This window comes from Vanacampus margaritifer, chromosome 12 (genome assembly GCF_051991255.1).
Source record: "Vanacampus margaritifer isolate UIUO_Vmar chromosome 12, RoL_Vmar_1.0, whole genome shotgun sequence".
Classification (NCBI taxonomy): Eukaryota; Metazoa; Chordata; class Actinopteri; order Syngnathiformes; family Syngnathidae; genus Vanacampus; species Vanacampus margaritifer.
The window spans coordinates 14,159,693-14,175,260 of NC_135443.1; the positions used below are offsets into that span (position 1 = coordinate 14,159,693).

At 38.8% G+C, this 15,568-nt stretch overlaps 1 protein-coding gene across 2 annotated transcripts in view; it reads left to right on the forward strand.

The window, feature by feature from the left end:
• The window catches only part of macrod2 (mono-ADP ribosylhydrolase 2), a 410,765-nt gene that overhangs the window by 238,434 nt on the left and 156,763 nt on the right, over positions 1-15,568 (forward strand). For both annotated transcript variants that reach the window (XM_077581899.1, XM_077581900.1), the window contains exon 6: positions 11,364-11,485. In XM_077581899.1, the coding sequence (XP_077438025.1) occupies positions 11,364-11,485 (122 nt within the window). The remainder of the gene's footprint in view (positions 1-11,363; positions 11,486-15,568) is intronic.

The following is a 15,568-nucleotide window of genomic DNA, read 5'->3' on the forward strand; positions in this document are numbered from 1 at the left end:
GAGAAAAGAAAAAGTATTCCTCAAAGATTGCATAAAAAGTTGGTGGTCAACTACTATTGAGCAGCCGTGCATATTAAATTTTTTGACACTTATTCCAAAGGAGGAGGAGACTCAACAAGTGTTAGAAGAGGAAAAACACATATCAGAGGTTACGAGAAGTAGGTGGACTCAGAGATTCAATATCAACAGTGGTAAACTTTATACAAGTCTTGGACAGTTAATAATAAAATAATATTTCAAAGTATTCCTTGTACAGTTGAATTGAATTTTAGGATAACAGCAGGTTGACTTTAGAACACATTATTTCTATTTCCATTATTTCCAATCGGTAATGTTTCATTGAATGAATCACAGATCAACAGACTATTTCACATCGTTCAGTGTATTACAAGTGTCACTTTCACTTCCATTAAGTTTTTTAGTCGGTCTTAAAAAAAAAAAGAAAAAAAGCCAAGCATTCGTTAAATGAACCTCGTTGATCCTCTACCAAGGAAGAGAGTGTACACCATCAATATCAGCCAGACAAAGCTGATTCAAAGTAAAACTGCGCCCGGATATGAAATGAAATGATGGAGAGCAAGTTAAAAACATTGCACACATCAGTGCTACCATTCAGACAGTGCTCAAAATAGCTCTTCACACCCGAGTGGCGCTATAGAGAGAATCCAGAGGAGGATGGACCACAATCCAAGGTTGCTGTCAGTACTGCCTGTAAGCTTTCAGGATAAATGATTGACATAGATTGGTTTTATTCTCCAAAGCCTCACGGTGGGCAATTGCATAACTCAGTAAGGTGAGCTAAAGATGGACCAAATAATATATATAGAAGGATGTATTCACAAATGCATTAAATGTTTATTCTTCCAGGTGTGCTCTCCCAAGTTAGCATCCAATGGGGTACAGCAAGATATACGTCACCACAATTAATATTCATGATATTCACGCATGTAAACGGTCTACTGCGTTAAATCTACTAATTCTGTCCGAGAATATTTCACTGGTATAGATGTCGAAGAACATGCAAATGTTCAATTAAGGAGATGGCTTGAGTGTTCGATGACTGAAAAAAACAAGGAAAAGAGCCGACCTGATCCAGAGGAAACGGGTTTTTTTTTTCTCCCCCTCAAAACATCGTCCTACTCAACTGACACTGACATTCTCCAGTTTCAACAAGCGATCCTTCCTTTACCACCATATGCCCTGTCCATATCTAGTTGTCTTACGTCTTTGACAGTTGTTAGGGGGAAATTTTTATTGCTTTTTTTGTGTGTGTAGCGATCGCAATTCTACTGGGAAATCCTTGGACACAACCAACAAAACTCGCTAAACCTCAATTATTTCAATCATTATACCCTTCTCGCTTATAAACCGGTTTCCTTAATTCAGAAAAGGCCCAACAGATAAATTTTCATACATGTCACAGCTGCACGAAAGGCAAAAAAAGAAAAGAAAAAATCAGGCGGTAAGCAAGACGGGTCCGAACAACAATGGCAACGCCATTTTACCATTTTTCCTCATCATCCATTATTGTCATCGGCAATCGGTGTAGTGCCAAACGCGGAAAAAATAAAAATAAAATAGAAATACTCACTTACCTCTACGGGACGGCAGTGGCCGGCAAGAGCAGGGTTGTCATCATAGGAACATGCATGCATGGCCCCTAACAAAATGTACATATGAAGGTGAAAGGCTCACTTCACTGGCGTTAAACAGCTCTTTTAGACGTCCGCACAAGTTGATTTATATTTACATTTATCCCTCTGAAGTTTTGGCTTCGGGAAACGAATAAAGTGTACATTCTTCATATGTGGACGGTCGTAGTGTCAGGAGTGGTTTCTGCAAGTTCCATAACAGCTGTGTTTATTACTCTGCTTGTTTTTTTTTTCCGGAGATGAATGAGAACAAAACATGCACTACTAGCATAGCTTGTCAACAAGCCGGCTTCTGTTTGACCTCTTTCCGGTTCAAGCTGCTGAAGTCACGTGGTCTTGCGGTCTAAAAATAGCATTTGTGCAATACCCCATTGCCATACATGCACTCTGGATGAGTTAAATCAAACAAAGACAGCTTTTAGAAATTATGAATGCAATTAATATATTTTCTGTAATTAAATAATGTATTTATTTGTCTTCCACTAAGGCTTCCAATTCAATCACTTTAATCTTCATTTTGCACTTGTGGTGCTCTCCCATCAGTGCTACCTGTGTTCTTAAGGTTTTTTTTTTTTCCTGCTAAGTTCAACAGTGTTCTTCCTGAAGATTGTTTCCTCAAGCTTTTGGTTGTTGCGTAAGCATGTGCACAGCTTGGTATTTGTGTTCTCTACCCTTTTAATGTAGCACACTACTCCATGTGGTATAAAGTTCAGTCCAGTCTGCCATCGTGAGGTTTGACATCCAAATATCTGACCTGGTTTGAGTTTCCACTATTGACGATACTATCTGTTAATTTGTTATTCTTTATAATATGTCAACATATCAATGTAAAGCTGTGAGTATACTTCACTATTACAAGGAAGCCTCATTTTCACTGAGCAGTATGTTTCAGTTGGGAAATTTACGCTATATTAAATGTTCTTACCCCTTATATTGTGCTCCCACTTTTCAACATGCTTTTCTTTGCATGCCAGTCACAGTTGGCAAGTGTTGGGTGGAGCTTGAAACACCACTATATGGTTGACAGCGAACTGTTGCTTCTTTATTACAAAGGAATGTTGGAGTGGTTCTCGAAGAAATCGTCTAGTTTAACAATCCCATAGGTTCTGATGAACGGAGCAATTCCTAGTGTTTCTGTATTGCTTTATTTAGCATGCAGCACTGCTCAAATCACTTAGATCTCCTTTGTTTAATTCATTGGTTAGTTACAGTTACACATCAAAATGATATGATGCCACACTATTTATACAGCTAAAACTTTAGTTTCCTTAGTGCTACTTTAAACATTAATATACCAGTATCCACTTTTAACCAATTAACTTGGTGGCGGCATGGCTCTGTGGTAGAGTGGTCGTCTCCCATCCGTGAGATTGGAGGTTCGATCCTCACCCCTGGTGACCATGTGAATGTGTGCGTGAATGGGTGAATGTGAGACTTAGTAGTAGTACTTAGTAGTAAAGCGCTTCTAGTTAAAGTGCTATATAAAAGCAGTCCATTTACCATTTATTTTTGCTCATTTTATGTTTCCAATAAGGGTTTAGAGTTGATTTGAGAATGACTTAGTCCAACAAAACAGCTGCAAAGTTTCGGCATTGATCTAGATTAATGATACGACTAGTGGTACACCTGATTTATCATGTAATATGTGAAAAATCACTGAAATGTTCAAACTGCATAATGTTACAGAGTGAAGTATTTCTTGAGGTGGTACTTGGTGTAAAAAAATTCAGAACCACTGCTGTAGATAATCTTTTGTGTGAATATAGGGATGGGGACTGCAGTCCTGTGAGGTGACGCTAGCTGGTGGAGTCCTTGTTACAGCTTATTTACTGGAGCTAGCTGAAATACGCAGACAAGAGGCTGCCCTGGTCACTCTCAACAGATGGAGCTGTAATGGGGCCATGCACCATCTCTGCTGACTGAGGTCTCTGGGAAAAGTAGGACCTCTATAGTCCGCCTGTCATTTTGGGGAGATCATACTCTTTTTAGCAGAGTGCCTCCAGGTGTTACAGAAAGAAAATAGAGGTTTTTGTCAGTGCTGTCACAGTATAGGCCTGGCATGATGACCTGGTTTACCATTTTATCAGTGTGAGCTGTGCATGGTTTTCCTGATTGCTTTGTGTTGAAAAGGGTTTGCTCTTATCAGAATAACTGACCAAAAATGTATTTTTGGTGTCCAAAGAAGGGATTGTGACATATTCACATTGACTTTCTGTATGCTTCTTCATGATATTATGCTTGTTTCATTATATAATTATACAGTGGAAAGCTCCAGATAAAGAAAACTTAGTGGACACTAAACTAGTTCCACTGGAACTTTCACCGCAAAATTATTTGGGTACTGTATATTGTTTAGTTGTGTTGGGGATAGTTTGTTTGTATTAGTTGTTTGTGGATTGTCTACATTCAACTTATCCTTTGGATGGAAAAATTTGTCTAATTCCTGTTGTGAAAATCACCTGTTCAAATACTCGCACACTTTCATCCATTCTGAAAGAGAAGGTATGAGATCTGACCCCCCCACACCCACACACGCACACACACTGCTTCCTCGCTGTAGCTTTTTTCATTGGCTCTGTGGAATTAATAAATTAAGTCACCCTTGGGGGGAAAAAAAATAATAATTTCCGCCAGTGCTATATAGGATCTCACCCAAGATGCTGAATAAGAGATACAAAAATAATAATAATAACATCATTTGACAAACCCTTTTGTTGGCTCTAAGGCAAAAATATGAAGCACCCTGTATTTGCAATGGATTCAATAAAAGGCAGTAGAGTATTTCACTGTTCTGCTTCCATCTTCCATTCATTCATCCATCCATTTTCCAAACCGCTTATCCTCTTCCATTAAGTGTAAATATGGGCCCACTACAACATAAACACGGGCTTGATAGTCGCTTTGCAATTTATCTTTCCTGTTGTGAAGTGAGTGAGAAAAGACAGGGAGGGGAACGAGAGAACCTGACATTTGAAAGTTTCATGAAGGCCTTGCTTGCACACACCAAATTATGTTTATGAAGCCTAACTGTTTTGTTGCCATCCTTGCAACAAATCAAAAACAAGTGCAACATCAGAGTGTAATGTTCAGTGGGACAGATAAAAGACTATCCTGTGTTTGTGTGGTTTGTTTTTTACATTTTACAAAACAAAACAGGGCCGGTTATTATCAAAGCTCTGCCTTAATACCTTGCTCTTAAAGTGTCTTATAAATGAATGGAAAATAGTGAGACGAAGCAAAATCAAATAAATTAAAGCTGCATGATCACAGTAAAGGTGTTTGCCTTCAGTATGAGAAATACCGTAGCTTTTCAAATAAGTTGTTTACTGCTTGTCATTTGAAGGCATTATAGATGCTATTTTACCATGTGGGTGCTTAAAGGAATACAAGGCTTATGAAAAGCTAACCAGCAATTCTGTGAAATAGTTCATTTAAACTCTTCCCTGAAAAAAAATTCAATTTATGTTGAGCGGTTATGATGTTATAGCAATTTTAATGAATATTTTTGCAATTAGTACAGTATCAACCATTTTGGACAGTCAGTGATCATCGTGACATGTCGCGTGCGTAAAACACGCATATATGACATGGTCGCTAATGACAACAAAGCTACTCACGAGGAATTATTGTGTTCAACAGCGGACACCAAAGGTGGAATTACTTCCTAGAGCAAAGAAGCACTTCTTCAAAAGCAGTACAGCGACGGAGAACTCGCCAAAGATTTGTATCCAGCCGTAAACCGGATGCAACTGGCTGACTCATTCAGCCAGCCGGCTCATTTTGCGTCAAAGTTGGGGACTGTCTATAAATTGCATGTTACAGAGGTTCAAATTACCAGTCAAGTCACCATCGACGTTGTTCCCTCTGGAAATTTATTTTGTGGACAGTCCCTAACCTGGACTGTAAACATCCAGGTGACTTTTACTCTGCTAGGCCAAGCTATGTGTTGTGTGCTAAGCACGCTTTTGCCCACATTAGGAGAGGCCACCCGCCACCGCCCCACCCCCACACGGAATGGCATGAAACCTGACGTGCTGAGGATTTTACTCTGATCAAAAGTGGCGCAGTAATTTGGATGGAAGACGGCCTTTTCTTGCCCATTACGTCAGCAAACTCCGATTGAAATGAACAAAGGCGGCTTTCGTTTACGCACGGGATACGTCATCGCGATCACGTTCTTATGTTGCTACTTAATCGGTTTAAAAGAAAATTCAGGGAATAAGATGCCAGAGATATTTGCACGTTTACTCTTTGTACACAATACATAATCCAATACTAAAAAAATTGTTATAAATCTTGTATCGCATAAACGTGGATGTGTTGGCCTTTATCTGTGAAGAGTAATGGATTGGCAGTATGGATACCCGGTACATGAAAATGTTGTATTTCTCAGTGACCAAAGGATCTACTACTCTGCCCTTTCTTGGTGGTGTCTATAATTCAATGGAATTGTTTTTTTCTCTCAAGAAAATAGTCTTGTAACTAGACTTCATTGTGTATCAACATGAAGCGTGTTTACTAATCATAAAAATGATTTGTAATGTTGTGTTTGGGATGCACAAATAATTGGTCATAGTGGAAAACCTACCATAATATCTGTTACTGCTTTCCCAATCTCACTTGCACTTTACCCCTTCACTTGTTTAAATGTGACACGTTTCCCATGCTCTTTACCCCTTCACCTGTTTAAATGTAAAACATTTCACAGTGGAAATCCACACAGAAAGCAAAGTGTATGAATAAAGCAGCCCTTTTCAATTTATGAAGAAGAGAAGTGAGTCTAAATGCATGAGCAACTATTTCTGCTCAGCATGTGGCAGATGATTTGATGTTTCCAAAAAGCTCGCCTTCCTGACTGGAGCGGCGGCAAGTGTTAAAGGATCACTCTGCACTCTCTGTCACCATGACAACACCAGTTCCATGTCCGAGTGGGTGTCCACACTTCATTTAGTAATCCTCATTGAATAACATTCAAACCGCTGTCTACATGCCAAGAGGGTCTACGCTAGTAATCACACCAAAATGCAGCATAAAGCATTACTACTGGAAATGTGGTGCTGCTTTTTGTATTTTGTAGAGCTCGAAGTGGTAGTTGTTTGTATCCACTATATAGTTTAAACAAGTAAATTATACACGGAGTAGTGTCTTCCATCTCTGGGAATAATATTTGGCAAGTCAAAATTGTATGTGGGGAGACCAGAGCAAGTTGTCACATGGGGTGCGGGCCGTATTGGGGTGGGGGGCGCTCTTAGCTCCTGGGTTTGCTTTCCGGCCGTTGGGGTTGTGCCGTCCTGGCCGGGGTCGACGGCTCCCCTCTTTGGTTGAGGTTTTCATGCATGCCAAATCCACCACACCAGCATCTACCGAAATTCAAACACAATCTGCTTCTTCCTCTGGTCGTTGAATCGGTGGAGGCTGATGTCTGTGGATCTCACTCTGCTTCATCTATTCTTCAGTCTTGAGGTCTCCCTGATTTGTGGAAGTTAGATGTTTCTGGAGTTGGTGAAAGATTTTCTTTGGTAACCAGGTGGGTTGGTGCTGGATTTCACTTTTCTTTCTTTTCTTTGATTCTTCCTTGGGTCTCCTGACAACCTGAATGGTATGGGATTTTTAATAGGTTTTAACAAATACTCACGCACATACTCACACATACAAAAAAAAAGCAAAAGAAAAAAGAGAGAGAGCAATGATGATGACATGTCAAATTGGTAAGATTACTGAATGAACAATACTGAGCTCTCTCTGGAAGAAAAAAAGAAAAAGTTGTCATATTGCAATTATTTGCTCCACCAGAGAGGGTAACTAAAAAGGTGAATAGTTTTCTTCTTATATATGGTCGGATCATGTCGTGTTTGAGAAGAGAATAGCATGTTATGATCTGAGATGAGTGCCAACTGACCATTTTGCTCAACCCAATGAAATATATTTTACCATTTATATATTTCTAAACAAGCGTCGTCCATATACAAATTCTAGGAGCATTTCATGTTGACTCGTGAGAGGAATTCAGCCATCTTGTCATGCCTCAGTCATTGTCCTGCTAACTTTAAAGTAGAGCTAGTATTAGCCAACATGGTAGTTTGGGGAAACTTTAGTTTGGGTTAGTTGTCAGAGATGCAAAGAACTGGCCAATTAAAAATGCATCGCTGACAAATTGGTTAATATATGCCAGAAGTATCCTTTGAATCATGAGTCTGACAAGTGAGGGAAATCGATGGCGTGTTTAAAAATGTATCTCCTAATTGTTGTTGGAACTGTCTATATCAAGGGCGGGCAAACTCAGTCCTCGAGAGCCGGAGTCCTGCAGGTTTTAGAGGGTTTCCTCTTCCAACACAAGGTGATTCCAATCAACGGGATCGTTATCAGGCATATGCAGAGCTTGCTGAGGAGCTGATCACACTGTATATCAGCTGTATAGGAGAAGGGGAAACATCCAAAACCTGCAGGACTCCAGCCCTCGAGGACCCAGTTTGCCCATCCCTGGTCTACATTTTAGAACTGGTTTAAGTGATGAAGCAATGATTTATTTTTTGTATTACAATTTAATCATGAATTTTTAGTTTAAGGAAAGAAAAATAGACATTTGAGGCTTAGTCATGGCCGATGTGTCAGCAGTTCTTAAGGACTTTAATCCTGTGCTTGTTGCATAATGGTTGATGTGAACGTTTGCTCATTTAAAACGTTTCAAGAGCAATGATAAACGTTTTTTGTCTGACTTCAATGTTCAAAAAAACAAGTTTGTCCTTTTTATTAGCTGTAAAATCCAGTGTGACATCTTACCCCATATAGTGTGACAACTTACCCAGTGGCAAGGTAACAGGTCACATGCACTCACTCTCTACTTAATTATTTACAACTCTGTACTGACACAGAATAAATATACCTAGGACGTTGGTCTTTTTCTTGGTCTTTATATATAATGTATTGATTTGAAGAAGTATATAAAGACCATCATCAAGCACCGGTCTCCCCTAGTTCTAGAGATGTACATCAGGTACACAAATCCTGATATATTACTGATGTAGACTCATAGAAAATACTTTAAGCTCATTTTGACAGTGACAGTAAATTCACAAAATCATCAAATTGATGAGATCTGATGATAGCATATGGGGGGGAAACACGTCCCTTTATACACATTTAGCAGCATAACTTTATCCCTTGATTACAGTCATGGCCATCTATGTAAATAAGATAACATGATTTTTGCAGTCTGACATTAGCAAACCCATGTAACATTTAGAGGTGGTGAAATGTGCTGCATCAGCTTGTGGGGAAATTACAAAATAAAACCGTGTTATCTGTGCATTCAAGCCATTGCGGCTTGTTCAGCAATGGATTTCTTCACCATGTGCTGCAATGATAAACTACTCATAAAATGACACTTTCTTTTGTTGTACTTTTTTTGTATGGGCACAACACCACAACACCATGCATCTTCCAGCTCTATAAAGTCTCATAAATTTGTGCTGCAGCTTCTTGTTCTTAAAGGAGACACATTATGCACTTTGTTCACAATTTAAAACAGTTCCCAGGTGGCTTAGGGACCAGCCTTGTTTCACAAGCCAGTTAACTGTATACCCCATATAATGCTGGGCCAATCATGTGCCTAGCTCATCCCCCAATGGTCTGAAAAGATTTGCATTGTTTCCTGTGTATCGGGAGGTGCAGCCAATGTAAAAAATGTGTCAAACAATTCATGCAACAACATCTCTTCATGAACTATGAATTATGTATCTCAATGGAAATGTTTAAATATAGAAAGTTGTCGTAAAATATAAAAATTGCCATAAGCAGCAATTTTAGATCGGCTTCACAACCTGATTTTAATCATGATTAAGTGGTTCTTGTTATTGCACCCCAAGAATTGTTGTCAAGATGCTGTCACACTACAGCAGATTAAGCAAAGCAGCAGCCTCAAACTCATAATGGCCAAGTGAAAATGAAAGATTGATTAGGCCGTGAAGTGCCAATCCTGCTCTAAAATAGCACAGCACTTCTGTTCTAAATGAAGCCTGGATATTTAAAACGTTTTTTTTTTGTTTTCTGCTAAGAAAGTGGTGTCTTTGAAGTGTGCATGTCCCCTTGGTAGAAAGCTGAGGAATATTTTAGTGGGAATGTCGAAGATGATCACACATCACGGTTGCTGTGTTTAGGGGTCATTTCATGTCCAATCCATCGCCCACATTCCGGACTACCCGCTAGGGACAGCTCAGCTCAATTAGTTTTTCTTTCAGTGGTTTTGCCAGAAACAGGCAGGCAAAAACGGTCATTTGCTTTCGTAACCATTTGGCGTTTAAGCATTAATTGATGGGGAAATCAAAGTTTTGATGCAAGGACATTTGATGGTAATTGCTAACAGAGCTATACTAAGACAATAAAGATTCTACGGAAATGCATTGTGTTGTGCTCGAATAATAACAAAGCGTGGGCTCTACCAGGAGTGATGCTGACTGATGTTACTTTCAGACTTTATAAGCTTTGTTTGAATGGAGCCTTAACTTTTGTTTTAAGTTTCCAGGCATCACAAATATTTGCAGTTCACAACTGGTATTCTATAAATCTTTTTTTTTTTTCTGCCATAATTATGAACAGATTGTCATGGATTTATATAAAGACTGTGCTTAACTGTTTCCCTTGTACAAAATACCTTCAAGCCGTGCCATGCCGAAGATCTGGGAGTTCATTAAAACAAGTGCCAAAGTGTTTTGGAGCTCTAAAGAAACAGCTGCCCCTTCTTGTAATGCCTCTCCTTGTTTACCAAGTGAAATATACCTTTCACCTTCCACCTTCCACCTTCCACCATCAGCTGTATACATATGTATCTAATGTGGATTTGCTGACGATAGAAGTGGATAAGATGGTAAAGAGGACTTTTTTTGTAAGGAATTCACAATTTGTCTTGTTTTTAGCACTTGTCCACACTAATTGGAATGTTACTGTTCATTTAATGAAGAGCTTCATGAATCTTGTACAAAAAAAACTAAATACAACATCACCCATTATAACAGTGGCTCTTAACAAAATATGTACACTAAAATTCAACATAGCCGAGATTACCCAAATGTGTCACTTTCGATTTAATTTGTCATTCAGTGAGATTAAGCACCTAACAATTTGCCTTTATTGAAAACAATCTGTTAATTTGTTTAAAATTGTCAATTCTGTTTTGGATTGTTCTAATCCATTACAACTATGATGACAGCTTTCTGGGAATGTTGTTATTCTGCATTGTTGAAAATTGAGAAGAGGAGTCAAGCAGAATTGTGTGGGGATTGCGCTTGGGCCAAGTTATATTTTCAATCCTCTTATTCCATGTGATCTTTTGTATCATTGGATTAAGGTGTTGTATTCTATTCTGTCCAGACCAAATCCTGAATGAAATTTATATTAAGTACAGACAACACTGCAAAGATTACAGGTTAGGATGTGACTATTTGAATGGATGGCATACAAAACATTGTAATATAATTTAAATTATTTAATACACTTTATATATATAATTAAGGTATTTAGGTTTACATCCATTGTGGACGTCTGTACCAGGTTGCTGTTCTTGGCATATGCTTGGTGGTTTGGCAGCCCGCTGAGAGATTTTATAGTCACTTAGTACTACACTGCATGCTGCTTTAGAACTGCTGCCAACCATGTCACCTTGCTAGAGGTGTCTGGTGTTTAAAATAAGCTTTGTGTTTTGTCCCTTTCCAACAGTTGTGATCCACACCGTGGGTCCAGTGGCCAGAGGTCATGTGGGCCCCACCGAGACCAATGACCTCACCTCCTGCTACCTGAACTCCCTTCAGCTGGTGAAGGAGTATGGCTTGAGCACTGTGGTGAGTAGGGACGTGTTTTTAATGGAAATCTTGACTTTGAATAAGATAGTAGTTGTTTGTTGTTGTTGTTTGTTATTGTTGTTGTTAGTCTTCTTCTTCTACTTCTTCTTCTTCTAATTATTTTTCTTCTACTAATTCTTCTTCTTCTAATTGTTCTAATTAATTAATTTCAACAAACATGAAAAGGTACGTCATGTGTGTGCCAAACTTTTTTTTTTTTTTTTTTTGCCAGTCAAATTTTTGCAGGAAATGACTCTCTATAGTAAGATGATGATGAGTTAGGCAGTTGTTACTAGCGTTTAGCAATTTGAATAAAAAAAATAATAATCCTGTTGTTTATACTTTTAGTATGTTACTCATTTGTCATATCTGCTGTCAACAGCAGGATGAGAAACATTGTAAATGCATTACAACAGATACTAACACTTTCCCATTTCAAATGTTTTACATTTGGCTGAACCATGACTGCTTTTAATGGTAGAATGGCAACCCAATCCATAGCGAGCTGTGTCTTATCATTTACAGACTAACCCGTTTTTATCATGTTTTGCCTTACTCGGTGGGGGTAAACAAATCGGTCTCTTTCTGGAAATAGCTACAAATCCCATTTTTAGTGTCAGCCTACGGCCCCCACAACCTCATCAGAATCCAATCAATGGAAGTACTTGCCAGCATAGACGGGAGACACTGATTAGTGCCAGTTTCATTAAAGATGATTGTGACAAATGCCTGCACTGATGATGAATCATTGTGGCCATGATATTCACTCCAGGTAGCAATTAAAGGGATGTTGATAGCTAAAGACAGAAAGAGTTACAAGCACTTTTTGATGCTTTATCAACCCTGTGTTTGCTAATATGTAAAAGTATCTCTACTTTGGCAGAATTTGTCGTCCCCGATTCCAATTTAGTGAGTATAGGTATTGGCTTGTAGATTTAAGTGAAACATAGCAGATATCACTGTGTTTTCATCACCTGAAACAACCTACATGTACACACAGCCTAAATCAGAGATTGAATTTAATCAAGTTCCGCTAAGTGTCAAGCAAATCTTTTGGTTTTGGGCACGTCAAGTCTTTGGTAAATTTACTTAATTAATGCTGTCAACAAGCATAATTGCGTAATGATTCTACAACCTATATTTACTTAATTTTAAAACCAGACTTATTCCATTAACTGTTTTAAACTCTTTTTCTTTTCTTTTTTTACCACGTCATGTAAATCCAGCTTTAAATTTGGCACTGATGAGAAATAACCAGATAATTTAATTCAAACATCACCTATGCCTTGGGATCATATAACTGGTACAATTTTAAAGTCTGGGGTCAGAGGGGATGTGTCTCTTACCATAAAGCCCCATTACACTCCCACCAAACACTGCTCTAACACTTGCTTTAATTTCTCAAGTCTTACTTTACTAGTCGTATTTCTTCATTTATTTTTACAATATTATATATATTTGTAAGAAGCAGAGGGACTGTTTTTACTCACTGGCGTCAGGATCCTGTTTAATGTATTTATACAGCTGTTATGCATTGAGAATGCCTTGAGTGAAAACACTGGTGCTCTGTGATTGACTGGCCTTGTATGATGAGCCCAGTCCTTACATTGTCATAGCCACAGCCCTTTCCTTCAAGCTGCAAGGGCACCACTGCACCAGAATTCATTTTGCTACAAGGAAAATATGTTACGGGTGTTTTTGTGCTCATGTAAAAATGTGGGTTTTGCTGATTTGGACTGCCTTGATATGCAAAAGGTACATCAAGAGAGTTGTGGGGATGGCAAGGAGGGGGTTGGCTGCATTTTGGAAACCTAGACGGCTAGGCTGCCTAATGGGGATTCTGTGGCATTACAAAGGAATACGAGTCAAAACAAGGCCTGACACAAAATAAACTTCAGTAGGAAAGATTAAAACTAGGCAAAGCTTGCCGTTAATCCCTTTTTCTTCAAGCCCAAAGCCATCCTTTGGGCCATGAAACAAGTGTGGGTACTGCAGTTGCAATCTTCACATCCAAATCTTCTACTGGTTGTAGCGTGTCAGGACAGAAGTAAATGCCATTGCATTGCACAGCTAAAAAAGGATTTCCTTTACCTCAGGGCAGCTCAAAGTGTATGACTGAACAATTGCTAAAATCCCCCAAAGACAGAAATTAGTTTGAAGAGTTGTTCCTGTCTCCAAAGTAATGTTGCACTTATAGCTCTACTGGGGAAGTAGCACGGTAAACTCTCAACCATTTGCTTTTTAGAGGTGTTCCTTCTTCAGTTATATTTTTATCACTAGTCCCTGAATAGTGGGTCATGTAAAGTATCTTTTAATTCTGGGCATTATCGGCTTAAAAAAAACAAATATATATATATATATATGTGTATTTATTTATTTCAAATTTTCTACAAAAACTTGTGTGAATCTGCACTTGTTTCACTGAGCAACTATAGATAGACTACATTTCTGAAAAACTCTTATGTTGAATTGCTTCATACATCTTCTGCAAAACATTGTACAATGATATTCTTAATAGGCCCAGACTATATTGGTTGGCTTTGTTGATTTTTGTCAATATTTGTCAATGATGTCTCCTGTTATTTCATAATGTCAGATATCCTTACATTTTTACGAAGTACTTGACTACCACTGATACTACAGCCATCAGAACGAGAAAAGGTTTTTACTACCTACTATATATGTCACCCTATAATACAAGTATGTAATTTGCAAATGGCCCTTCTTACACAGATGTTGAGAAAGACTTAGTGACTTATGCTGTTATTGCATAATTTTGTAGCGACAACAAATGCAGTGACCATTTTTCAGCACATCTCACAAAGTTATGTTGACTAACATCAGCCCTGTCAACCCAAAATATTTAGCAGGCTAGAGACATGGACTTAGATCTTGCTATCAAAATACTTGCTAAGACGAGAGACTCCTCCACTTCTCCATTTCCTAAATTTCAAAGAATGTTGTTCTCTGCTCGGCTGGTCCCTGAGAGTCACGTTGCTAAATCATGCCCGTTGATTCGCAGAAGGAAGGCGTATCACTCCCTCGTCATTTGCCATCTATGTACGCTTATTTGTCAAATGAGGACTTCCTTCACTTCCTCCTACTTTGCAGCCAATCAATGGACCCGTTCATTTTCTTTTCAAGACATTTCTCGATAATGTAAAATCAGATCTTCTGATGAGAAATGAAAACAACCCCAAGTCGAAAAGAACTGACAATGAACCACAGCCATGAAGTCGAAAACTATCTGGAAGCTTTAACACATTCAATCTGTGTGAGATCTTGGATGATTATCATGTCTTTGTTGCCTGCCGGCTTGCATGTCTCCCAAAGCATTTGGCTTTGTACTTGTGTATTTATGTCCACATGTGCATATATCCTGTGTGGACGCACAGTTTCAACCTTGAGGCATTGTGTTGCATGTGTGTTTACTGTATGTGAGTAAGAGAGTGAGTGTTAGTGATGCTTTATGTGCATTTCGTTTGTGCTTTAAGAGAAACTGTTATGCTTCAGTTGAGTGCATTTCTCCATTGCCGTGGCTGAAAGAGCAGCAGGCTGTCACAGCTCCCTGGGCTCTGACTGACCACGTCCCACAGCCTGGATGTCAGTGTTGCGGACTTGGCTCTGCAATACTGCATGGTAGAGTTGGGAGGGGGCTGTGCAGCCTGTAAGTAGGGTTGGCGTGTGGCAAGTTGTCAAACAGCCCCCTCATCTGCTCATTGCTTGTCACTCACCATTACTTGCTGCAAAGAAAGCTGATGAACAAAACAAGTGAAAATGTAGTTGGACATATAGATTCCCGTGTAATAGATTCTTAAGTTTCTGTGAAATCAATTCCTGGTGGTCAATCAAAGTGAGGTATCTAGCTGACTATTTGCAAACAGTTTCCCCAGAAACCTTTCTGGGCAACCTGTCAGCTCTGATGAACAAAATTTGCTAATAATTAGAAAATATCCTGTAAAAATATTGTCACAAGATGTTTCAATAGTTACGTCTTGAAGATTGCTTTAGGTATGGATTTGTGAAAGGGATGCTAAGTATATCATTGGGGTCATCAGGTGTGCACACTTTTTTGACATTTCT